Below are 26,949 nucleotides of genomic sequence, written 5' to 3'. Positions count from 1 at the left end.
TTATTTTCCCTTTATGTGATGCACTTGATTTCCAAGTTTTCTTCTTGCTTTTTTTTTTGTTTTTCTTCCCCCTATACATCGTTTCATGTTAAACTACTCTTATGGGAAGTATGATTTTACGTGTTTTAATTTATATAAATTAAACTAAAATCAAAGGTCTTATATTTTAATTCATTTGAATATTTTATGGAATTTTTACAAATTGGTATGATTTACATAGATTTTTAGGCATTCATTTTTGGAAATGTCTTTATTTTTTTTTTTTAAATTGTAAAAGCAAATGCCAAATGCCATACGTTATTTCATGGTGCCAAATGTCAAGCGTCTCTTTCTTCTTCTTTTTTTCCAAGGACCTTTGGGCTTCTTCTTCTGCAAAGTTGTAGTGGCCGGTCTCTACTTAATAACAAACTTTATATCAATTTCAAGATAAATTTACATTTCCTATTTATGGCTCTCTATGCATTTAAACTTTTTATTGTTGAATTCAATATTGTAATCAGAATTACACATTGTTGTGATCCAAGCTTGATTTTGTAATTTGTTTTTTTTTTTTAAATTCATTGATTTTCAATCCGATGCTTCCTTTCAAGCTTTGATCACAATGCAATTTATGCAAATCCAGATCGAAAGACTGTCTTATTTTGTATTTATTTTTCTTTGTATTTTCATTTTCCGAAGGTTCTTTTATATTTATATATATGTGGGTTTTAATTGTTTTTTTAATGTAATAGGTATAACACCAACAATATCATAGATTCATGTTCGTTAATAATCAGAGTCTAACTAGGTTTTCTTCTTCCCATTTTTTTCTTTATATTTATTTTCAATTTAAACTACTCTTACGGGAATAAAGATTTTAACATGTTTTAATTTATATGGATTAAGTATTGTTGGATAGATAAAAAATTACTAAAATGGATAATTTTTTATTTTTATTTTTTGTCTTTATCCGGATCTTTTTGTTTTACACAAATCTGTGCATTACAATATTATGCAATTGTTCTCTTGAATTAAATTTAGAAAATGTAGATATTTAATACATGTGATTTCTTTTGCTTAATTTTGGAAATAATTTGCAATAAGCGTGCAGGTTCTTAAATAATTTGCCTTTATGTTTGGTGGTTTATAAATTGTTAATTATTCATTATTTGATTATAGTGAATGTGTGATTTTCTTTAGTTGAAATATGTTAACTGTTAACAATATTTTCGTTTGGGTTCCTCTAATCTATATTTTGGACTACAGAATGGCAAGGAAACATCATGAGAAAGATGAACGAGATTTCAACGGACGCTTACTCAATCTGGTACGTTGGGAGTGCCGCGAGAGATATGAAGTCCTCCATTTGCACCCTTTTGTGGTGAGGACTCCGAGCATTAGTCGTGGGAGGAGACGACGTGTTTAGGTACATCGAGACGGGATATCAAATAAGCGACTCGCTCCTGCAGCGGCCTCTAATCCTAAATGAGCAGTATCACTAGGTCGCTACCAACACTTGCATCAAACGCCTGAAGTTATTCATTTTCATCACATGATTGATCTGGAGTGTCAGGAAGAGACAAATGTACCACTGCCTGAGTCCTTTGAGTCCTCTGACAATGAGGACAATCATGCTTGACAGATTTCAGTTTCTTTATTATAAGTTCTTAAATTTGATGCTTATAGACTTGATAAATTTTATGTAGCATTTCAATACAAGTTATCCTATTTGTAAATATTGAATACAAGTTATTGTACTAATGTGAGTGCACTATTTTGTTATTTGTTTTTGTCAATTCATATAAGTAAAAGGCCTCTTGAATTAACATCTATAAAAATTGAATACATGCTATCTATTTTGATTCCTTACGAGATAATTTACAAATATACTTTTACGTATTTTCATTCTTATTCTTAAATTTTTATTTTGGTTCTTAAATTATTCTAATAGAATAACTCAAAACTTGTTGTTTAAACTACTTTAGATATTATCTATTACTTTTAAAACATAAGTACCTAATGCGTTTTTAATTCGTAAAAACTCGCACATGATGTGGATTATATGCTAGTTCACACTAGAATGAAAATTTATATTATGTCTATTTTACTGGAGACAAAAAATGGCTGAGTCATTTGTCTATTCTGTTGGAGATGTTCTTAATATTGATAAATTTTATACATCACCCTCCTTTAACAAAACTATGCCACATAGGCTTTAGGAATGGAAGCACGTATAACATTGATTTATGAGAGCATTTTTAGTAGCCTCATCAGATCTTACTCACCAAAGTAATTAAAAATCACTTTTTTCTATTCTGGTAAACCACTTTTTTAAAACTCTCCCAGGCCCCAGCAGCCTCATCATTTTAACTATTCACTATCACTATTCAATTTAAATAATATTTTTTTAGATTTCTATATTATTTTTCTATTTAATCTTTTTGTTCAACAAGCTACCAAACATCTTCATCTTTTTTTTTTTTTTTTTTTGAATTCCATACACCTTCATCTTTTCTTTTCTTTTCTTTTTTGAATTTTATACACCTTCATCTTGAGATTAGATTATTGCTAAGAAATTCACAAAAGTTTTCATTTGTTTCTTAACCAAATTCAAGAAAGAAATAAATAAAAGATAAATGAAAGAACGACAAAGTTTATGTCATGGACAAAAAACCTTCATGTCCATGAAATAAGGACATCATTGTGTGAGAGCGATGGGAGATTGGAGAAGAAAATGAGAGAAAAAAATGAAAAAAGTGTACTGATCATGTGAGAGAGAAAGAATAAGCAAAATTGGTGAGGGAGTTGGTGAGTGAATATTACTCATCAAAATTGGTGAGTATTTTCACTCATCAAAGCTTTTTGGTTAAAGTGGTGAGGCTGCTAGGGGTGATTTTTTAGTGTTTTCATCAAATTAGCTCATCAAAATAGCTAAAAAACTATTTTGATGGGGTTACTAAGAATGCTTTGAGATTACATAATCTACACAACACACTATCTCATATTTAATAATTCAACATCACTTGCCATTTCACTTTTATATATTTAATAGGGATAATTACACTTAACCCCCTGATTTATCCACGGTGTGACGATTTACCCCTCAATGTACCAAAATTGGTACATGACCCCCCCGAACTTGCCAACGTGTGGCAAAATCAACCTTCCGTCCAATCGACCGTTCGTTTGGATGGAAAATCGGTCACGTGCAAGTCACGTGACTTGGGGAGGGTTTCTGTCTTAAACGGTCACGTGACTTGCACGTGACCGATTTTCCGTCCAAACGAACGGTCGATCGGACGGAAGGTTGATTTTACCACACGTTAGCAAGTTCGGGGGGTCATGTACCAATTTTGGTACATTAGGGGATAAATCGTCACACCGTGGATAAATCAGGGAAGTTAAGTGTAATTATCCCTATTTAATATATAAATTGAGTATTTTAAATTACAATTATACTTAAAAAATAAATTTAAAAAAAAAAAAAAAAAAAAAAAAAAAAAAAAAAAAAAACCCGGCTATGGAGACCCACTACCTTAGGTTTCCTCCAATAGCGGGCAATGGAGATCTGCCCTTTTGTCGAGGGTGGAGGTCACATAGGCCCCCCAATCCCCTCACGTGGGTTGCAAAGGCTCAGGAGAGAGTCTTGGAGCCTCCACAAGCCCACCCCTTGAGGTCATGCCTACGTGACAGTTGGTCGTGGAAGCGCAACCTCCATCCATTACAGAGAAGTGGGCCTCTACGGCCGACCATGGGAGTAGACACACGCCCGTTGGTGTAGCACCCCGCATAAGAAAAATGTGAAGAACAAATAAAAATAAAAATAAAATAAGTTATGGTGTAACCTTTTTTTCGGGGCAGTCATCCGAGCATAGCTCGCATTTCAATGCTCTACTTTTACAATGGAACTAAGAATGAGGCACATGATTAATCTGGAGATCCTGACTCGGTCTCTACGCTCAACTACATTATTATTGTGTATGACCAGCATATTTGGACCATAAATATTATTGGACTATAGGTGAACTGAAATATCCTTCCCTATGCTTTCCCCCCTTGCCGCCAAATGTAAATACACCGCAGGCCGCAGCCTAGTCACGATGTCCAATTGGGTCCAAACTGTTTAATTTGTCCCATTATGCTCCAACTGACACAATCACAAAATACATATGGATAGCCCCTCGTCTGGTCCCCAACCAATTTTACACCATTATAGGACTGCATTAATTCCTCAAATCTAAGTTGTTGGTCGTAAATGAACCAGTAGGGATGTGCCATGTCATCTATTCTTCAAAAAAAAAAAAAAAAAAAAACAGGAGGATAAATATTCTTTAACCTCTCAATTAACAAATATTTTTTATTTAATTTATGTATTTGTTTGTTTGTCTCCTTTATTTGCTGTGTGTGGTCACAATGGAACCAGCGAGACATTGTCGTGTTTATCCTCAATTATTTGATGGATACGAGCTTGCCTTCTCAGCCAGGCTTAAAATTAGGCCACATAAATTGAATTAAAAAAAAAAAATCTGCTTAATATTTCAGATCATAAAGGGCACAATTTATAACTTGGCATATATGGAAAACCATTGACCTAAAGTAGAAAAGTTTTTTCTGATCAAATTAAGAATATCGTGGACCTCAAAAAATTGAAATAGTATGCCTCAACAAATTACAAATGACCTGTAAAGATTAAAGAATTACAAGTGAGGTCCTTTACCTACCATTCCAAATTTCCAATTTCCGCGCACGTGTGTGTCTCTCATTCCATCACGCTGTTTTTCTCACGTTAAAAAAAGGAAATGATTGTTGTATAATTATTTTTCAATACTATTAGAATATATTCATAATTCTCAAAGCTCATGTAACATTTTTTAGAATTTAAAAGAACCTTGGGAATTTGGAAACTCTTTGTCTAGATATATACTTTATATGATAATAAAATAACTTTGAAAAACATTATTGGCCAATTAAATTTTTTTTTTGAGTCAAATTCACACTTGAAAATCAAGTGAATAAATTAGGGTGTTAGCATCTTGCTGGGTGCTACCTTCTCCTCATTATGCATAGAATACCCTTCAATGGATATGCCTGTTTGGGAAGATGGGAGTTATTTTTGCATAATAGATAAATATATACAAAAACTCTCTCAAGCATTAAGGATGATAACAAGCAAATTGTCAAGGAGCACTATCTACCAAACTTTGCTAATTACACTTACTTCCATCCAATACCTCTTATTTATAAAATCTGGCTTAGATGCTGTAAAAAAAATTACATTATATATGTTATAGTTTTTTATTGGTCGAGATTTAATTTCACTTTCAAAAACTACAGTACACATATGTTGTAGAAAAGGTTACAAAATGGGTATTTTCCATTCTTAGTGTGCGTTTAGGATTGCGATTTCGTAAACAATAAATGCGATTTTAAACCAAATCGTATAATATAAATCGTTTAGAAACTACGTTTTTAAAAATTGCAATTTGAAAACGCAGAAAATATGCTTTTTCAAATCATAGGTAAGATGATGTTTTTTTGAAAACGCAGAATTTTAAAGGCTAATTTGCAATTTTAAATGTTAAATTGCGATTTTGCCAAACGCTTAACTGCATTTTTAAAAATTACTTTTTTCAAATCGTACATTTTAAAATCGTGATTTTAAATAGCATTTTTTGAAATCACAAACCCAAACGGACCCTTAATCCGAATGAAACAAATAATGAATGATCAAGTGGAAATGCTTCGATTATCATTGTAGTCTCGCTAAATTTGTAGATATGAATATGATACATTAATGAGGTTATTGAAGGGTTATTACGATAGCTAATGGACGTTTTAAGGGGTTATTAACTTATTATTGTTATTACGTGATTATTGAAGAAAAATAAAGGAAAAATGGGGTTTTTATGCAAAAGAAAGATTTGTAAGCTTATACGTTGGGTAAATTAGATGCATGTTGAGACAAGAACGATTATATGGCGTAAATAGGGGTATTATAAATTTAGAATGTTGAAATGGAAATGAGTTATTTTATGGTTAAGTTATCTTATTAAATGATCATTTAAAATTTTAAAACGATGTGGCAATATATACACCGTTACTAGATCTATGAAATTAAATCTTTAAGCATATTCACCATTGAAATACCTTTAATTGCTATCATTTTTTATGAACATAAATTTCATACAAACTAATTTCTAATAGTGACATGTGTTTCTTGCACGTGAAAAATACATATATTTTTTTTTAATTGCATGTACTTTTCACATGCTTTTTTAATAACTTAAAAAATTCATGTGTTTTAGAGGCTGATTTGTATGAATTTTTAAAAAATTTATGTCCATTTTTTTATATCATTTGGCATAATATTTTCCCCTCATGCCCTAAAAAGAGGTTTTTGGTGTTCATACTATAATTACAGCTGGTTGAGCAATATATTATTAACTCGTGGAGCCACCATTAATATTATATAATATATATACACCATTGGGTTTGGGTGGCGTAAAACGAATAAAGTAAATAAGAAGAAAAGGCTCCATTCTCTCTCTTTCTCTTTGCTAAAAGAACCCATCGGAGGTAATTAAGGGTGGGTATCGGATAAATAGATGTCGGAAATGGCATTTTTGATTTTTGACCCGTCCTTGTCGGTAAAGTCGGGTAAATACCCGACTTTATTCCAACAACTAAGATTTTTGAAAAACTTGGATAATTCGAAAAAAATCGGATAATTCGATAATTTTCGGTCGGTAAATCGGTAATTACATAGAAAAATGAAAAGAAAAAAAAGAATGAATGAAATCTCAAATCTGGAATCTAAGAGAGCAAAAAAGGACCACAAATCATAATATTATATATATATATATATATATATCAAAGATGATGTAGTGGCCGACGGCGGGCTAGGCGTGGGCGACTGGGCGTGGGCGGACGGGCGGCTGGGAGTGATTCTAGGGTTTTTTTTGGGGAGGCGGCAAAAGAGTTGAGACCTGAGAAAGTGAGAATGAGAGATTATGAGATGATTCTAGGGTTTTCCAAAAAATATGAATATATATTCTTTGAAAAACGACGTAGGGTTGGTCGTTGGGTAATGGGTACAATGGGATAATTTTGTTAACTCATTACTATTTACTAATTTATTGCCTTACTGGACTGTCTTGCCACCATATGATCATATTATCCGATTCCTCTACACTCAACTTGATTTTACCATTAACTCCCTACCTTTCCCTGAATCCTTGCATGGCTGCCTTTCTGCACGGACCGCACTACCGCAAAAGTAAACAAATTTAAGCTTAAATATATTGTCGGGTCGGTCAATAACCGACGGTAAAAAAAAAATTACCGATTACCGATCGACAATTTAATCGGAATTAAATTTTATTTTGATTTTTGATTTTTCTTTTATTCGGTAGGCGGTAGACGGTCGAAGTCGATTCGGTGGCAATCGGTAAATTTTCGATAGTCGATAATCGGATAATTTGACCACTCTATAAGTAATTGCTATAAGGGAACACAAACTGAAAAATTGATTGCAACGACAAGCTGGTGGATGGGCCAATTATAGTGAATTAAAAATGTGCAGAAATATGTGTCCTTCCTTTGCTACCAACTGCAAATATGTGTCAAAACAGTGTGAAGCCACATCTCGGTTGCATGCCATGAACACTGCATTTGTACTCTCTATGTCTACATTCATAAATAACCCCCTTTTTCTCGGTTTAAACGTACATTCATAATTCATTCACACTTTACTTGCCCACTCCTTTTACGCACGTGCATTCTTGATCTATCTCTCTCTCTCTCTATATATATATATAAATCCAATTGTTTTTTTAAAAAATAAATTTGAATATGCCATGTTAGCTAAATATATTAAGAAAATGGTGGAAGAATGTAAAATATCTTTCTTTTTTTTTTTTAATAAAAAAAAAGGGTTAGAGATTAAGACAGCACTAGAAGAAACCAAATCGTAACCCACCCAAATTTGGATCGAAATTCCATACAATTTTTTGTTCCAAGTTCATGAAATTGTAAGAGGCTCTTGGTGGCCAAACTCTCCTGCCTAATTGCAGGGGCTTGACGAATCGCCGGAATTCCTAATTATTGGGGGATCGGGATCCCCCAATAATTTTTAATTTTTTTTTGTCAATTGCACCAAGGCTCACTTACTTTGGTTGCTCACATTCATTTATTTTCGTAGAATAATATTACTCTCTACACATATTTTATATTTTTAATGTTGAATGATTAAGTGATTTTTATTTTTTATTTTTTTTAAAAATAATTAAATAACATATAAAATCACTTAAAATATGTCAAATTAACCAATATAAAATATTTTTTTTTTAAAAAAAAGACGGAACAACTTAAAATTTATTCCAACAATTTAAAATTGGCATGGTTAAGGAAGCAATTTGAACAGTTGCTTGCATAATCCTTATCCTTTTTGAAGTCTCGTTATTTTCAAGTCCTGCGTCAGCGCACAAGGACATTTTCGTCGTCTCTGTCTTTGTCTGTGGTCACTGCATGAGTGTCGCTGGACACCACAGTTGCCCCTACACGCGGACAAAAAAACCCACCGCAACAGCCAACAGATTTTTTTTCTAGTCCTCCAAGTTGCGACACCAGCGAACTCTCTGTGTGATTGCGACTGTTTGGGAGGGCAGAGTCGTCATCCAAATTTGCTCTTTGTTCGCGAGATTGAAACACGTGTCCCGATCCCAATGAATCAACTAGAAAAAAATATGCACGATGCTTCATGGACATGTACAAGAGTTCACTAGAGATGAATATTCATAAAATTGATAATATATTTTTGTTTAGAAAAAAAAAAAAACTTTATAGCCTACTCTTTGGGGCCACGTGAGGGGGATTCACAGAACAGAATAACCGTTGAGTTCCCAAAGCCCAAAAGGCAGGACCAGTACTGGTACTAGAACTAGAAGTAGAGTGTCTTCTCGGTTGAAGCTTGCAAAGGGTGCATGCCATTTCTACACATGGCAAACCGAAGGTAGCTTCAAAAAAGTCTTCGAGGACTAAACCGTCAATACGCAGCAGTTGGCCAATTGAAGGGGGAAACTGAACCCTCAAAAGAGGGGTGAAAAAGAAAAAAGATAAGGGGAATTCGTAAAAAAGGATTTTGTTTGCGTATCTGGGGCGTGGACTTTTTTGCTGAAGTTCAGATCCGCGAAGCGAAGCGAAGCAAAAGCAGAAACGAAAAAAACAGACGCAACAGAAAAGAGAGACAAAAGAAGAAAGAAACATATTAGAGAGAGAGAGAGAGCGCAAAAATCAATGGCTGAGAAAGAAGAGCCGCCACCACCGTCAACGTCATCGTTAGCATCATCGCAGGCGTCGAAATCGACGGCTAATAATCTTCCTTCACGTCCTACGATCACTCTGCCACCGCGTTCCTCCATGGAGACGCTATTCAGCGGTGGTGGTGGTGGTGGTGGGGGGCCGGGCTTGGGTGGGCTGGGCTTCAGCCCGGGGCCCATGACGCTGCTCTCCAGCTTCTTCTCCGATACCGACGATTGCAGGTCCTTCTCTCAGCTCCTCGCCGGAGCCATGGCTTCGCCGGCGTCTATTCCTTCCCAGCAGCGCCAGGGCTTCCCGCCTCCGGACGACAGAAGTTCCGACGCCGGAGATGACGACTTTCGGTTCAGGCCGAATCGACCGCCGATTTTCACGGTTCCGCCGGGGTTGAGCCCCGCCGGCTTGCTCGACTCGCCGGGGTTGTTCTCGCCGGGCCAGGTAATTCTCAGTATGTCTAGTTATCGTACCTCGTTTGGGGTTTTCTGGTAAAGCTTGTGATTTTTTACCGTTTTGTTTGATTGCCGAGAAAAACACTTGTTAGAATTTGAACTTCATTTGCTCGTTGTGGAGGACTGGAGATATAACTGGGATCTTTGGAAATGGTTCGAATTTGGTTGCTGTAGTGATCGAGGATGATAACAAAATTAGAAACAGATATGTGCTTCCAGCCTAAAGATAACTGAATCCCTGAAAGGGTTAATTTCCAATCTACTATTTTGATCCTTGAATTGATGCAGCTTGTATAAGGGTAAATCTGTTTTTTTAAGCTTTTTGTCGTGGTGAAGCTGAATACTTTGCTCTATGAGGCATTTAGTTTATAAGCTATTAAATTTAAAAAGAACACATTGCCGAGATCTGTGTTTTATATTTATACAAATTTGAAATTCTGAAGGTTTCTTTGAGGTATACTTCCTAGATTGAGCTCTGTGTTCCCCCATCATTCCTACTGCATTACTGTTTAGAATTCAAAACTCATGCTGTGTTGGCTTCTTATGTTTGTGATTCATGATTCTTGTAGGGACCCTTTGGAATTACACACCAGCAAGCTCTGGCACAGGTCACAGCTCAGGCTGCACAAGCCTATTCCCATATGCACGTCGAACCTGATTACTCATCTTCGTTATCAGCGGCACCTGCTACGTCATTAACACAGCTTCCAGCCTTTATATCCAACGCAACTGCACATCAGCAGGTGCCACCCTCAGTACCAGAGTCCAGTGTTGCAATGAATGAATCATCGGATGTCTCCCATTCTGGTCAGAGATCCCAACCTTCTACGTTCACTGTTGATAACCCTGCTGCTGATGGCTACAACTGGCGGAAATACGGGCAGAAGCAGGTGAAAGGTAGTGAATTCCCTCGAAGCTATTACAAATGCACACATCCAAATTGTCCTGTCAAGAAAAAGGTTGAGCGCTCTCTTGAAGGCCAAGTAACCGAAATAATTTACAAGGGCCAGCACAACCATCAACCACCTCAAACCAATAAGCGTGCAAAGGATACTGGAAATCCAAATGGAAATTCCAATAGTCAGGGAAATCAGGACTTGGCTTCCCAAGTTCAAAGTGGGAATTCAAACAAATTGAAAGGAGGGATAGCTCCTTATTCAATGTCTAAGAAGGGTCAGGAATCTAGCCAAGCTACACCTGAACACTTATCTGGGACAAGTGATAGTGAGGAAGTGGGTGATGCTGAAACTGGAGTAGACGAAAGAGATGAAGATGAAGATGAACCCAACCCAAAGAGACGGTAGATTTTTTTTTTTTTTTTTTCTTTCAACATCATGCCAAAGGGTAATTATTTTTTAGTTTGTTTTGGTTTTTAACAATCTTTTTTTGTTGTGCAGAAGTGCAGAGGTCAAGGTTTCAGAGCCATCTGCTTCACATAGGACTGTCACAGAGCCTAGAATCATTGTGCAGACGACTAGTGAAGTGGATCTTTTAGATGACGGGTATAGGTGGCGCAAGTATGGACAGAAAGTGGTCAAAGGCAATCCTTACCCAAGGTAGTACTACTTTTCTTATCTTTTGGTCCCCTTCACCAATGTGTATAAATTTTCTTCATAATCTACACAATTTATATTTAGCTCATCAAAGCATATCCATAGAGCTATCTCTTAACAAATCCAGTGTTTGCTTATTCTGAGATCTTTTTGCACACCAGGTCGATAATGTAGATGTATTCTTATAAAAATTGTAAATGAAAAAGGGGATTTACATCTTATTCAAATTTTCAGCCAAGCCAAATCCTTAACCCCGTGAGACTTAAATCCTCTCAGCTCTTGTGACCATATTTGACAAACCACAATTTTATACTACATTGCCTCTCTTTAATCAAATCTTGTCATTGCTATCTCTAACCCTCCATCATCTCTGCCATGTTTTGCTATACTGAAACTTTCACGACCACCTTCATGCTTGTTTATTATCTATCAGCCATTAGTCTCTGATTTTTTTTCCCCCTACACTAGGGTATCTATTCCTAGCCCATTTGAGTTGAGCTAATCCCCATGGATGCATGTAATCACCTGCAAAGTACATGCATCACCCAAGCCTGGGGGAGTCAATCAATGTCTCAACTAAATCATTTACCTAAATAGGTAGGAAAACAAAAATTTAGACTCTTTAAGATCATGTTGTTTGTTGCATGAGAACTCTTTTAGTTGCTTTTTTGACATATATATATATGTGTTGATGTCAAATGTGTTTTCGTCATGCCTAATTAGTCTATTCTCAATGGCTCAGAAAAAAAGAAGTAGCTAGTCTATTCCCAGTGATTGGATTAATTTCTTTGTTGCATTGGTTGTTTATCTGGAAATTCCTTATGCGTCTTTTTCTGATCTAGGAGCTATTATAAATGCACAAGCCCAGGATGTAACGTCCGTAAGCACGTTGAGAGGGCTGCAGCAGATCCTAAAGCTGTCATTACAACATACGAGGGAAAACATAATCATGACGTACCAGCCGCTAAAAGTAGCAGCCACAACACAGCCACAAGCACTGCATCGCAACCTAAACCAGACAATGTGGTAGCCGAGAAGCATGCCTTAATGAACCAGATGGATCTTAGGAACAATGATCAACAGCCAATAGCGCGCTCGCGATTGAAAGAAGAACAGATAACATAGCGTCTGTGTTGTGAATGTGAAGAGCAGTGGGTGACAAATCACACGAAATTTTGCCAACTATCAGGCAAAAGCTGTAAGTTATCTTTTACTAGATCTGTTTTTCACACTTGAGGCCATAGTTTTGATGACGGCCCACCTATCCAACTGCCATATACAAAACAAAGGAAAAATGGAAAGAAGACGGAGAAGTGAGAGCAAGACAAAACTTGCTTGGATTAGGGCTGTAATTCTTGTTGTATGTAAACTAGTTGAATGAGCAATATCTTATTGCAATTCTACATTTCTGTGCATTCTTTTGTACATGGAAATACAAGTGTTTTTGTTCGATAAAGTTGCGTAACTACTGCATTTGGTCGAGTTATTTTGTTGAATGATTTTTTTTCTTACTTTTAAAATTTTATTATTTGCTTATTATCTTAAATTGATTAGTTCTGCTTCCTATTTTTGTTGTATGTTGTAGGTAGTTTGGTCCGAATATTATGCAAGAAACATCTCGATCATGTGGGAGTCTTTGGTGTTGCTGTAGTTCAATACAATCCCCGATCTTCTGGTGTCTAACTTTACTGGATAAGATGTTTATTCATTGTAGACTAGTCAATAGAGTGCCTGCAGAGAGGACTTAATGAGACTGATTTTGCAATATGCCTTCTTCCAATTCTGCCAGCTTAAATTTGATGCAAGTCTGGGCAGCAGCATAATCTTTTACCGCATGATGCATAAATCTTATCTTGGGATGATACAATGATCAAATATGGAGCACAAACTTCATCACGCAATTCACCTATCTCACTCCCTTGTTAGGAAACCCTAGATTACCTTTCCTTAATAAGCTGTAATGGCAATACCAATTCCCTTTCCTTAATATGCTGAAACTCTACCTATACTTAATAAGCAAAACCCTAGATTTTATGTCTTAAATAAGCCCAGATTTTCTTCTATAATTTGGGTGTAGATGTCGTGTGACAAATTCCGTGAAGAAGATTTTCAGTCAATTGCTAACAATTTGTGGAGGCCTGTCCCCCTTGAAACAGTCTACTCTTTCTCTCTCTCTTTCTGCTTTTCTTTTTTATTCCTCTTATTTTAGTTTGTAGTTTCTTATCATTTGGTATCAGAGCGGCTCATCTGTGAGGGGCGCATTGTGCAGTGCTGTGGTACTCGACGGTGGGTTGTGCTTTTGTCGCTATTAGTGGCGTTGTGCATTGCTGGTGTTCGACAGTGGGTTGTTGCTCTATCACTGTTTGTGGTGTTCGAATGTGGGCTGCTACTGCAGGCTAAACCCACCTAGGTGTATTTTATTTTATTCTTATTCCAATGCAGGCATACACTTGTTCTAGTTGAGGGATTGTGTTATTCTAGTCTTGGTGTTTGAACTGTAGCTATTTGGCGTTGGGATTAAGATAGCCCTTGCCCCAGTTTATCATATTCTGAGAACAACTTATCTCGTGTAAGGGAAACAAAAAAAAAAAAAAATAAGTTTATGTCTTTCACGTGTAGTCGGAAGAGAGAGCTTGGTATTTCAGACGTAAAAAAAAAACGCCATGGCTTACAGTAGCAACGTTCAACAAGAAGAAGCTTCGCTCGAGTTGCAATCTAATTCAAAGTTTATTGAGTAGCTGAAGGAATTAATTGAGGAGTCCATCAACCGAGCCCTAGACCTTTAGGGGTAAGTCCTAGATCAATCGAAAATCGAGCTTCACCGGAAACCAATCACGAGGGAGCAAGAGTATAGAGCTTCGCGTATCAAATAAGAGTTCACACGTTGGGATGGTGGAGATCCCTCTGGCTAGGTATATATCCTAAGTAGAACAATTCTTTCGATATAACCACATGCTCGATGCATCATCGGTGGAGACTGCGGCAATTCATCTCGAAGGGGACGCAATGCAGTGGTTTGATTGGTTGGCAGCATGCCATGGAGAGCCAACTTGGGATGAATTTGTGGAAGAGCTTCTTGTTTGATTTGGTCCCTCAACCTATGAGAATGTTGATGGGGAGCTAGCCAAAATCAAACTGACATCGATTGTGAGTGAATATCAAAGTCGCTTTGAGTGCCTCTCCAATCGAGCTTGAGGTTGGTCAGAAAAACAGCTGGTGGGAACTTTCATCGAAGGACTTCGGTAAAAACTCTGACGAGAAGTTAAGGCTTAAAAACCAAGGACGATCATAGCTGCCTTCTCCTTTGCAAGACTACAGGAGGAAATGCTCGACGAGCTAGGAAAATTTCCGGACAACTAAAGTGGTGAATAAGCTGGCTAATGGAAGTAGCATCACCCCAACTCCAGCTCATAAACCTCTAGTTACTTGATTGACACAAGAAGAGATTAAGCAATGGTCGACTAGGGACTATTGTGACTGTGATGAGAAGTGATATAGGGGACACCAATGCAAGCAAGGAAGATTACAAATGATTGAACCTGTGGAAGAACCGAATAGTGGGGAGTTTGTGTCTGACGATGAAGAGTGTGATGGCAGTCACTGTTCTAGCATTGGCCGACTACTCCAACCTCCAGACTATGAGGGTTACCAAGTGATATGACTAGCTATGAGATCGTTTATGAGAAAGGAGCAGAGAAATTGGTAGCAGATCCCTTGTCTCGCATCCCTCAACATTCAGATATCCTTGCCATTTCTATTCCAGTATGTGCCACTCTCAATCATATTAAAAATGAGCAGCAAGATCCAAAACTACAAAAAGTTATTCAAAAGTTGGAGCAAGATCCTTCCTTAAATTGTTCCCCATTACTCATGGCACTCGGATCAATTACGGTATAAGGGATGGATAGTTTTGACTTCCCACTTCTCACAAATCAATTGTTTTGCAGGAGTGCCATGGGTCACCTAGTGCTAGACATTTAGGGTTTCTCCGAACTTACAGGCGCAATACTAGAGTCTTCTATTGGAAGGACATGAGAACAGATATCAAGTAATTTGTTGTTGAATGTGAGACATGTCGGCACCAAATATGAAAAAGAGTGGCAAACCCTGGACTATTACAGCCATTAGCGATACTAGAGGAAGTATTGATATACATATACATAGATTTCATAAATGAATTACCACCGGGGCGGAACTAGGCTTTGTTGTGTGGTGGGATAACACTAGCTAAGATCTTAACAGAGAGAGAATGAGACACAAAAGGTTGGTATTTCGGCTTTATTGGCGTAATGGTTCTGGAAGGAGTTTTCTTTGTATACTCTCAATATACTAAGGGACGCTTTACATGTTCAATGAGATTGGCTTATTGCTTTTATATATATATATATTAAAAAAAAAGAAAAAAAAAAAAAGAAGAGATTCTTGAATGAGTGATTCAAATCAGTCTGGTTGAAGAATATATGACTGCGTAGAGAGTTAGTTCAGCCGCAGAGGATGTGGATGTGCTCGCAAGTTGTTCATCAGCACGAGAGGTACATGGTGAGTCGATGTTCATTGTTCTCTCTCTATTACGCCGTTTTTCGCTCGTTTAGTTCTTTGTGATGGAGACTTGAAGATTTGAAAAGAAAGGTCGCAATCATCGATTCACTGCTTTGGCCCTTCTTGGTAAGTGAAAAAAAAAAAAAAAAAAAAGGCACGGAATCCCAAATCAAATAAAATTACAAGTCCTCAAGAATAGCTAAAAAGAAATGTAAGTTCGATATTTCTTTTTCTTTCTTTTTTTAGCAAGAGTATTGTTTAGTATAACATGCATTGATAAAACAACAAAGGGAGGCACATGAGAAAGAATCTTATTTTTTAGTTACTTAACACTATTATGTCTTAAAAAAATCAAACCACGCCCACGTTTTGAATTTAAAATGAAAAAGGAAATGACGTCTTTTTTCTTTTCTTTTCTTTTTTTCATCTTTCAAAAGCCTGCCTTTCAATCTGTGAATGGGGGACGAATATAGTGCAGACCTTTCATGTCAAAATGCTAAATGAGATTCGATCTTCCTGGTTACCATCATCACAAGGTAAAACTACCATCCTAATGGTTGTGGACCGACTCACAAAATATGCTCATTTGTGTGCAATAGCACACCCTATACACTACGGCCACAGTTGGTCAAGTATTTGTACGTGGATAACATCGTGAACCTGCATGGTGTCCCCCAGTTCATAGTGTGAGTGTTCGAGACAATTAAGATATGTACTTCAAATTTTTGGAAGGAACTTTTCCAACTACAAGGAACGCAACGGAGGATCGATGAGTACAACCTATTATCCTCAAACACGTACAGGCAAACTGAAGTCGTACTGAACCAATGCTTAGAGAACTATTTACACTTTGGCTTTCGTAGGCAGAATGGCGGTATAATACCAACTATCACTCAACGATCAAGATGATTCCATTCGAAGCAGTACTGCATGGTCGAGCTCCACCGATCGTCCCTGCTTATATTTCATAATATTTATCTGCTGATGAACTGAACCGCACCCTCCAAGATTGAACTAAAGTCTAGCTTGTGGCTTCTCAAATACATTAATATATCTCACTGCTACCCAAGCTCGGATGAAGCAATAATCTGACAAGATTTTAGTCAATGTCCATCCATCGAGGAAGCTTTCACCACGACTTTATGCCTTTATGGGCCATATATATATACAAGAGGTGTTGGAGTGCAATATCAGTCATGTTGCTTACCGCCTTGATTTGCCTTTGAAATCGAAAATCCACCTTGTATTTAATGTCTCTTGCCTCAAGAAGAAGTTAGGAGAACAGGTCTTTTGTCAGCATGCATGCGCAGCAATTACCTGGCATTACTTTCTATATATAGGATGGTCAAGCATCATAACCTAGCTAGCTGTTGCAAAAGTTCTCGTACATTAATGGGCCTGTTTGCCAAAGGAAGATGCTACAAGGGAGCCATATGAGACCTTGAATGCCTGATTCCCTTAATTCCTTAATTAATCATCAACTTTGAGGGCAACTGGGCAACGATGTTTTTTTAAGGGTGGGCCGGGGGATATATAGAAAACCCTAGATTAACTTTTCTTAATAGGCTGTAATGGCAATACTGATTCCCTTTCCTTAATAAGCTGAAACCCTACATTTCCTTAATAAGCAAAACCCTAGATTTTATTTCTTGAATAAGCCCTGATTTTCTTCTATAAATTGGTTGTAGATACCGTATGGCCAGGGCCAGCTCTTCCACTAGGCGGCCGCCTAAGGCCTCCAAAAAATAGGTTTGTAAGAAAAAAACAACAAAATTAAATAAGGTCTTTGCAACTTTCTTCACAAAAGAATGAATAAGGCCCAAAAAAAAATTTAAATAAGGTCGCTCAACTATCTTCACAAAAGAAAGAATAAGGCCCCAAAAAAAATATTAAATAAGGCCTCAGCAACTATCTTCACAAAAATAGAATAAGGCCCAAAAAAAATTAAATAAGGCCTCTGCAACTATTTTCTCAAAAGAAAGAACAAGACCCCATAAATTGTAGAAAGAAAAAAATAAATAAAAAATTGAGCCCCAGATGCCATCACTTGGTCCCTTCGCAGAACCCCTTCTCCTTCTTCTTCTTTCTTCTCTTCCACATCTTTCACCGCTTCTTCTCTTGAAGAAGAAGAGAAACAAAGAGAAGAAATAGTATATATATATATATATATATAGAGAGAGAGAGAGAGAGAGAGAGAGAAAGGGTTTTAATTATATATATATAATTAAAAAAAAAAAAAGGGTTGTACACTTGGGCTTTACTTTTTGGTTGTATAACACTTTTTCTAATTTTTTTTTTTTTTTTCACCAAGAACGTGTGGTTTTATATATATATATGTACGCACGTACATCCCAAGGCCCAACCCCTCCATAACGGTACGGTCAACTTTTTCTGCTTTTCTTTCTGATTCCTACGATTCTCATCATACCTTGAGAAAACTAAATCCAATCCCTAAGCTCCTACCAATAAATCTGCCCACATGGGTAATTTGCAAGAAATGCATTATGATCACTGCATACTGATCCCTTCAACGAACAAATTTCCCTATTGAACCAGAAAGCTGACTGGCATGACTTAAAAGAGTCCTCACTGATCACCATCGGCAATAATATATAGTGGTTTTGATTCCACAGCACAGATAAAAAGCAACAAAGAATAAATATACAGCAGATTTTGTTACTTTTATTAGATAAATTCATTTTTGCATCCAAAAAATAATGAATTACTTTTACAAAGGCCATGGTTGAACCAACTTTTACAAAATATGCCTCTTGATTATTCTGCTGCCGGAATTATTGGCTATAAATGCACTAATCCACAGGTGTCTGTCCAAATGGATCATCTTTCAGAGTTACAATTGTGGGTATTTGGCCATGATTAACCAAATCAATCTTGTTCAAGCGCACACAGCACAGGACTTGCTCTGGCAGTTCCTCTGGTTTTTGTGCCTGTATTCAGCATTGAAAGAAAAACTAAGTCATTTTTTAAAAAATGCCGTTAAACAGCTGCATCAAACATTCAGAATGATTTTTCAAACTAGCATGTACTATCCAAAGTCCAAGTTGGCCTATACCCAAACTTGCTAAAGCAGATATATTATGTGCACAATTTTCCATTTGATCCTTGCTATTAGAATATATAAAGACATGCAATGTAGTCCATCTTGCTAAACCATAAGATAAAACTTACATGACTGTATGACACAGTGTTTACCCTAGCTACTTTAAACAATGAGTAAGGAAAAGAAGAGATAATAACTCGATTGAATTAGTTGTGCAGGGAAAAATAGTGAGTTGGAACATAAGCCTTAGCATAAAGTAGTTCTTTTATTCAACTCTAGGGTAATTGGCAAGACAACTATATACCTGGATAGTTAGACCAAAATCAAGTATGCCATACTTCAAACGGTCTCGGAATGATTCAAGTCCTTTCCTGGATATGTAGCTAAAGCGATGTATATCCAGGTCAATTTCAAAGTAATTGGGTCCCTGGATTAAAAAATAAAATAAAAAGCACAGGCAAAGTTAGTTTAATCCCATGCTGAGAGGCTGATGGTTGTATACCATAGTGAATTGTGCAATGCCATCAATGAAGAAAATGAACTAGGAACTAAAGACGAACTTTTCTTTACCTTAAAGAAATTGTGTTGAGGGCGTGACAGTACTGGCTTATCATTATAAGCATGTATAAGCTTCCTTTCAGTGGAACTCAATTGGAGGTCCTCTGGATTAACCACCCCAGCCAAAAGTTTTAGCCTTTCCCTATAAGGAACCATGGACTCCTTCGCAAACCCTTTAACCTTTTCCATCTCATCATCAACAAATCTCTGGGGAAGAAACCAATGTTGGTATCAGACTAGGGTACTACTCAAAAAGGAAAGAAAATGATATATCAATGTTACAATAGATGCGATATTTTCCAAGCATAAAGTCAGGAAAAAAGGAAAGACAATGTGTTCAAGTAAGCAACAAAGATCACTCTCAAAAGTTAGACAAATGCATCATATCATGAATAAATGTTATAAAGTCAGATACATTGATGGCAAACGATAGAAAAAATTAACAAGAAAAAGAAAAAAAAGGTATACATTGTCATTTGCTTTAGTTTTTAAAATTTACTTTAAACAAATACGCAGGGCCCAACACAAATGGCATGAACGTAGACTCCATTTGTTTTGACTTAAAATGTTTTCTGAAAATATTTTTCCACAAAAAACATTTTACACCGAAACAAATGGAGCCTTAATTTGAACAAACCCATATTAGGATTTGCTTTTATAAGTTCGATTAACAAAACTAGGCAGCATTTTGCTTCTCTTTACAAATTAATATGCACCCAAAAATAAATAATATGCTTTTTATTTTGGGATAGGAAATAGGGGGATGGGAGGCATTGAGGGAAGGAGGATTAACAAATTGTGAGAAAGTTGTATCTTTAATTTAATGAAAGACGGAGAAAGAAAGCTTGAAAAATGGAATACAGACTAAAATTTGCTTTTCTCGTTCTCTAAAAAATAATGAATGCTCGAAAAGAGTGCATTCTAAAAGGTAGACAAAAAAAAAATGCATTCGAGGAAATAAGAGTAAACCAAAAAGAACCAAGCTTAAGGCTATGAGGAAGACTTCAGTGCCAAGGATCTGTAGCTGATCCCAAATAACACTTGGGTAAGAAAAGGCAGAGCACATGTTCTTAATTTTGATACTAGAAGAGAAATAGAAGAAAGGCCCTTAGAAGAGAAGAACCAATTTTTTTTCTTTGGAAACCTTTACAAGTCAGCATTGTCCCTAAAACTTTTGATGACAAAAACTAGATATGGAAATTATATGGAAAGATTGAGAAAGTACCTTTATACTGTCCTGAAAACTAGGAGAGATCTCTTTGTCAAAATGATCAGAAAGTTTGAAGTATAACACAAGGCTCATGCCTTCCCCATCGTATTCACCAAGGAACATGGTAGCAGGATAAGTAGGCAGCTGGAACAACACCAGAAAAAATTCATAGCACACAATTTAGATCCACTAGTTAATACAGAAGCTAATGATATTGCACTTGAATTGTACCACAACAACCCCGAGCATCCACTAAGGCAGAACAACCTACAATTACCCATCCTACAGAAAAATTTTGTTCCCTATCACTTCCAAGAGTATACTCTGGGAAAAACCCATTATTTCATGAATAAAAACAAATAAAAAAATTGACTTAAGGTATCATTAGGTCTTTTCTTCCTTTCCTTTATAGATGACAAGCATGGTCCTTTTCATAGATGCAACTGAATAAACTATGAAACAATCTATTGATAAAGACCCTTATGACTCCGAGGAATAAAAATTAAGCATGCATGAAGGTATTTTGATGGAGAGAGAGAGAGAGAGAGAGAACCTGTATATTGACAATCAAGAACGTAGGTACTTTCTCATGTGCCTTCACAGAAGGAAGTTCAAGGTGTTGAGAAATGTGATTTATCTTTCGTGGGCAGACAAATAAGTCAACTCCAATTGGTACGTATGCACTGCAGTCTGAGGCAGGGAGCTTCTGTTTATCTCTGCATAATCAATTGGTAATATTTAAACCATCAAGACCTTAATTAGAAAACAAATAATCAAATTAAATCACCAACTAATAGTTCTAAATGCGCATATTTGATGGACAGGAGAAACTCATTCACATGCCTGAAATAATTCTCCCCACGGAGCTTAAAAACTGAAGGTGAAACAGCAAACCAGCATCCTGGAGTCGGCTTCTCTCCTGGTGAACATGGAATCTGCAGTCCACCTCTGGGACGATACAGAAGTTTCTCAGATGCACCTGCCAGACCACATTTTATATTTGTCATTGCAGTAGAGAGCATGCCATACATACAAACATATGTACTTATCGTATACATATCAACAAATAAGACTGTTAAAATACATTCTTCCACTTCTAAATATACAATTCAACCAAAACTGATATAAAGGTCGAGAAATATCTTCTATATTAAATGCCAAAGGATGCCTATAATACTGCCAAAAACTCCATGAGATGCGATAGCAGAATTAAAATCTAGGCAAGACAATTAGAATACTGCTGAAATTTAAAATCTATAATAACTAGAAATGAAACACTGCGTGAACTCTAAAAGCTCTCTGTACTTACAGTATTCAGTCTTTTCATTTCCATCAACAGATTTCCTCTTATAAGAATACATGATAACTGCGGATTGCTTTCTTTGTGAAGGGGGACTTGACAAAGGCTGACTCTTGTCATTGAAACTGACTGAAGGAAGCAAACCAGGTAAGCAAGACTTCACATTGTTTTCTTGTGTTTTCTCTCCTGAGTTATGTGCACCTCCATCTATTTTCAGGTAACTTCCATAAAATCCCTCGTACTTACACCCACTATCTACAAAGCAGGATGCACTTTCGTACTGGAGCAATTGTGTTGCATTACCTACTGAAGGAAAAAAATCTGGCATCCAAAAAGACCAATAACAAAGTCACAAATAAAAGTGTATAAGCGTAATGGAAAATAAATCACTTTGTTCTGATGAATGTGGATTTATTACCTCCATGTACACTGCTAAAGTCATCATCTGAATCAGATTCTAGAATACTAACCGAGTCAAACCATGCTTCTTCTTGGCATATTCCTGCAATAAAAGGCATTCGTGTCAACTAGAGGGAAGAAGGCGAATAGCCCATCCAACAAGTTCTAAAATTGGCAAGAACTACCAAAGAATGTTTATGTAATTTTAAATTAAAAAAATCTCATATAACTCTTGTTATAAAAGGTAAACTTATAAGTTTCTATCCTTCCTATTTAAACCAATCATGTTTTCGAACCCTTTCTTTAAAATTAATAGTATATGTCCCCTTACCTCTCCGCTAAACTTTATAGATGTTTAGGTACCCTTTTGAGATATCTTCATCTTTCCTTATTTTATTACCAAATTGCCCTAATAACAGAGAGAAAGAAGATACCATTTGCATCGATTTGACTATGGTTCCATTGTAGCTGAGTGAGATGAAATGTCCTGTTAGAAACTTCAGATCTCTTGCAGGTTGTCGTAGCACCCTTCTCAAAATCGAGATGAACAAACTCACTAACAGCAAAGTCTCTTACACAATTTCCAGCATCACCAATCCCTTTAATAGGTATATCAGAAATAGAAGTGGAAATCTTTCCATGGCCTTTTCTACATCTACGAAAGTACTTCCTCGGCGTGTTAACTCTTCTATTTGGTTTTGAGGCACAGCCACCCATTGTGACAACTATGTTCTACAAATCCCACTTACGACAAACATATAAGGTGCCAACTTCAATGATTAATCAGGCACAGCAGATATAACCTCCATGTGAAACAAAAAACCTACCAGGCCTTCCAGCAATAAAATCACTGATTAAGTAAATCGTAAACAAAAAGTATGCAGGAGACTTGACCAATTTTAAATCGGAGCAAGCTTCATCTTTCCAATTCACAACTGATCATATCAATTTAGTAAAGCAATAAGCTGTTTACAGATGAAAAAGAAAAAATGTATGTAGGATGGGTGAATGCAGAATTCAATAACTTCCTCCCAGTTAGGATTCAAACAGGCCAGACAATCATAAACATGCAAACTATTGGATTTTTCAAGCCATCTGCAGAAAATCATTAAGCAGAAAAAATAATTTAGTAAATGTGAAACATGAGAAATTCAACCAAACCAACATGGCAGATTTTTTTAAAAAAAACATTAGCAGTTAATAATTGCCTCAAGAACCATCAACTTAAATGATAACAACAAAGTTCATCTTCCCAGACAATTGGTTCAAATGCTGCCTAATTCTGTAATCAAACTCTTCTAAATCATAATGAACATAAACAGGATCATCAAATTGATCCTTAAATGAAATAATTTTGGACTGACTGCAAGCAGGTTGGAATCTGAAACACATTTTCTTCGTTAGTTAGCATGTTTCAATTATTACTTCAAGGCCACATCTACCCATGATTTCTACAAGCAAATAATTTCATGAATTGAGGGTTAATTATTTCCTAGATGAACACTCTGGAAGTTTTCACAAGAAAGATTCTAAATAAACCATAAAACCAGGGTAAATAATGAATATAAATGATAAAATCCAGGGCTGGATGGAGATGGATGAAATAGCAGAAGATTAGTAAGGTCCTTAGAGAATTTTCATAGGTATGTCATAACAGAACCAAACAATTGCTCCAGGTCGGCTTACATAGCATAAATGCTCTGGTGAATAACAGTAGAAAATAGGTAGACATGCATCAAGCGTGTATCATTTGACAAAATATGTTTCCCAGTAGCCAAAGTCTTTTAACTAAATTTGACATTCCCTTGAAAGATTGCAGACTACACTGTTAAAACACTAGGCATGGTGAACCTTCTATGGACACTTGGACTTCACATAGAAGGAAGCAAAATGGCTAACATGTAAAGTAAGATTTCCCATATCTAAGAACTTGGCCCTGGCGTGTCCAGTTCCATGATTGAGCTTTGTAGTTATCCATTAATAAAGACAATTCCTATTCTTTTTGTTTTTATCAAGAAAAAAAAAATTCCAATTTTCTCTTTCTTAAAACAAGGGCATACCTTCAACACCTTTCCAGAGAGACCCCTTTGCCTCTCTGGTTAGCTTCCAGGCACATGAGTTACCGTATAGGGAAGAAGAGTAAACTTATAGGATGAGTAATCACATTGATGTGTCACTGGGATCACATGATCCTACTCCGGCTTTGGAGCAGAAAACCTGAAAGCCACAATAAAAAGTTAAATATAAATTGAGTAGTAGAAGAACTATGCAAGGTCTAATTACAACTACATGAAACTTGAAAAATGAGATCATTTTTTACCATTGGCATTTGAATGCCAAATTTTGACCAGAAAAACAAAATATAGCTAGCCACTAACATATCAGGAAGCATATGTCAATGGATTCTTTCAGAAATTACTACTCTCTCTAGAACTATCGGCTAACATCAAATATTTTGTAACAGAACAGAAAATATGCAAATGGACTGCCATAAGTCCCTGTCATGTAAGAGAAAGATAGGACAAACAGAACCTGATAATTTAAGAACCAGTATATATTAGTAAAAAATGAGCAGTAATTGGACTTTATTATGTAGTAATAAGGCTAAGTATTTGCGATGTGCTATGAAAACCATAAAGAAACACTAAATGCAAGTCATGTGAAAATCAAAGTAACAAAAGTAAAAATCTTCAACTAATGAAATACCAAATTTGGAAAATATATAATCATATAGTTAAAGTATAAACACAGATGGAAAAATAGATGAAAATAAAACAAGGAAACGTGAAAGAAAGAAATGATTTTAACTTGGATTGTAAAAAATAAAGAAGCAAAAAAGGGTCGAATTTTTTTAAAAAATATGAAATTATACGAGATTATACGTTTCCATAACTGTTTTACAGAACCCGAATTGTCTGCAACTAAAAACAGGAAGAAACCAAGAATGTTATGGAAACCCGAATTCGCCATCAAAGACATGCATTTAAACCACTCGCTGATCGGTTTTTCTCATCACCAGATTCATCAACGTCAAACTTGAACAAAATCATCAAAACAATTACCTCTGTTTGTACGGCCGTCACGCATATTTTCATATACAGGACATGCATAGAAAAGAAAACATATAAGAAAAAGAGATAGAGAGAGAGAGAGAGACCTAAGGATAATGAAGAAAGTTGAATAATTCCGGCATGAATGAAGGGAGGAATCGTCGTTCCCATTGAGGAACTCAGATTCCTCCGTCTCTCTCTGTTTCTCTGTCTCTCTATCTATCTCAAAGTCCAACCACCAACACCTCCGAATTCCAGATAGAAACCGAAGAAGAGACAACGCACACAAACTCCGCTGTACTCGGACTCCACTCCCTTCTTCGCCGCTCCTTTACAAATCTCTCTCTCTCTCTCTCTCTCAAAGTCCAACGTTGTTCCTGGTTATCTTTTGCTTCCTATTCCTTGTATCTGGCCAGGGCTTATATATTTCGCGGGCAAAAATCACATTACATCTTATAGTCACAATCACAGACGCGGAGCTCAAATATATATATATATATATATATATATATTGGTTTTCAAATAAAATATGAAATTAGGAAACTAGGAAACTAGTATTAAAGGCTAAAGCAATTTCCTTTAATTTAATACGGGGACTTCTTTTATTTATTTATTTATTTTTAGTGGACAAAGCAAAGATAATAATGTGTTAATCACACTTGGCTCGTGTTTAGGCGGCCGTGTTCATTGAATAAATGTGTAGCACGATTTTATGTTATCTTCTTGATTCCATTCCATGGTAACTTTAATTTATTGTTTTTCTTTTTCTTTTCTTTTCTTTTTTTCTTAATCTTTTCTTACTTCTTCATTGTGTAGGGATGTCATGCATATAATATAAATAAGTGATATAAAAAAATCTGTGGAATAATATGGTCTCATGTGAGAATAATATGGTCTCATCTCGTGTGACAAATTAACAAATGTATTAACAATAACATCGTAACAAAGACTCTATTAAATATGAATTTTTTTAGATTTTACATAAAAAAAAAAAAATGCTAGTTATTACATTTCTATCCCACAGATATTTTATAATATTGATGTAGCTAGCGGTCTCAACCAACTCATCTTTGATTGTTTTTTGTTTGTTTAAAACTTGGAACAGTCACATCAGTATTGTTAAATACTTACAAGATTAAAAAAACCAAAAAAAAAAAAACTTAGCATTACTCTTTTACATATTTGTGAATAAGTGCTGGGGTGCATGTTAGAGCTTTTAGTGCAATTTCCTTACAAAATGAAGTAGTACTACATGCGGAACCAGGGCTTCCTCTCTACCGCCTCGGCCCACTTCCTCTTTTGCTGCATCCGCACCCACACCAACTATGTCAACCACCGATCATCTCCTCCTCCTTGTTTGGGGGCACCGATTTTAGCCTGGAAATGAAGAACGGACGGATTTATATTGACACCCACAACTAAAATCGTGGGTTTTTTACCATTAAAACCTAATGCCAAAGCTAGTCTCTAGCCAAGTAGCCACGTGTCTCCTCCCATGGCGTGGTAGTACACGATGGTGGTGATCGAAGATGGTGA

General features: G+C 36.2%; 2 protein-coding genes across 4 annotated transcripts; one reads left to right on the top strand and one right to left on the bottom strand.

The window, feature by feature from the left end:
- The first annotated feature begins 8,864 nt into the window (after positions 1-8,864).
- Positions 8,865-13,197, top strand: LOC133869079 (probable WRKY transcription factor 4). Of its 2 annotated transcripts, XR_009900409.1 has the most exons (5): positions 8,865-9,732; positions 10,313-11,043; positions 11,141-11,299; positions 12,139-12,494; positions 12,882-13,197. XR_009900409.1 is itself a non-coding variant. In XM_062306051.1 (4 exons), exons 1-4 carry the CDS (start codon positions 9,274-9,276, stop codon positions 12,419-12,421), a joined length of 1,632 nt encoding a protein of 543 aa, XP_062162035.1. In that variant the 5' UTR covers positions 8,865-9,273; the 3' UTR covers positions 12,422-12,792. The 2 variants fall into 2 exon arrangements, 1 of the variants encoding a protein (XP_062162035.1); XM_062306051.1 differs by lacking the exon at positions 12,882-13,197 and having other exon boundaries at positions 12,139-12,792.
- Positions 13,198-18,497: 5,300 nt separating this feature from the next.
- Positions 18,498-25,850, bottom strand: LOC133869065 (uncharacterized). 2 transcript variants are annotated; one of them, XM_062306047.1, is made up of 11 exons: positions 25,521-25,850; positions 24,424-24,580; positions 22,798-23,095; positions 22,383-22,466; positions 21,974-22,285; positions 21,508-21,643; positions 21,218-21,380; positions 20,680-20,808; positions 19,467-19,661; positions 19,201-19,323; positions 18,498-18,783 (listed from the first exon to the last, which is right to left on the bottom strand). In XM_062306047.1, the coding sequence occupies exons 3-11, from the start codon at positions 23,078-23,080 to the stop codon at positions 18,646-18,648; spliced, it is 1,563 nt and encodes a 520-aa protein (XP_062162031.1). In that variant the 5' UTR covers positions 23,081-23,095; positions 24,424-24,580; positions 25,521-25,850; the 3' UTR covers positions 18,498-18,645. The 2 variants fall into 2 exon arrangements, with proteins under 2 accessions (XP_062162031.1, XP_062162025.1); XM_062306041.1 differs by having other exon boundaries at positions 22,798-23,195; positions 25,521-25,849.
- Positions 25,851-26,949: the final 1,099 nt, after the last annotated feature.

This window comes from Alnus glutinosa, chromosome 1 (genome assembly GCF_958979055.1).
Source record: "Alnus glutinosa chromosome 1, dhAlnGlut1.1, whole genome shotgun sequence".
NCBI classification, from domain to species: Eukaryota; Viridiplantae; Streptophyta; class Magnoliopsida; order Fagales; family Betulaceae; genus Alnus; species Alnus glutinosa.
Note: the sequence above shows the minus strand (reverse complement) of the source record. Positions and strands in the feature narration are given on the sequence as shown.

Bases quoted from the DNA above. Each gene is read 5' to 3' on its own strand.
- LOC133869079 (XM_062306051.1), top strand. From the start codon at position 9,274: ATGGCTGAGAAAGAAGAGCCGCCACCACCGTCAACGTCATCGTTAGCA. The intron at 9,733-10,312 runs GTAATTCTCAGT...TGATTCTTGTAG, and splicing joins GGTTGTTCTCGCCGGGCCAG to GGACCCTTTGGAATTACACA. The intron at 11,300-12,138 runs GTAGTACTACTT...TTTCTGATCTAG, and splicing joins AAAGGCAATCCTTACCCAAG to GAGCTATTATAAATGCACAA.
- LOC133869065 (XM_062306047.1), bottom strand. From the start codon at position 23,080: ATGGGTGGCTGTGCCTCAAAACCAAATAGAAGAGTTAACACGCCGAGG. The intron at 22,467-22,797 runs GTATCTTCTTTC...CTTTTATTGCAG, and splicing joins TAGTCAAATCGATGCAAATG to GAATATGCCAAGAAGAAGCA. The intron at 20,809-21,217 runs GTTCTCTCTCTC...GTGTTGTTCCAG, and splicing joins TCTTGATTGTCAATATACAG to CTGCCTACTTATCCTGCTAC.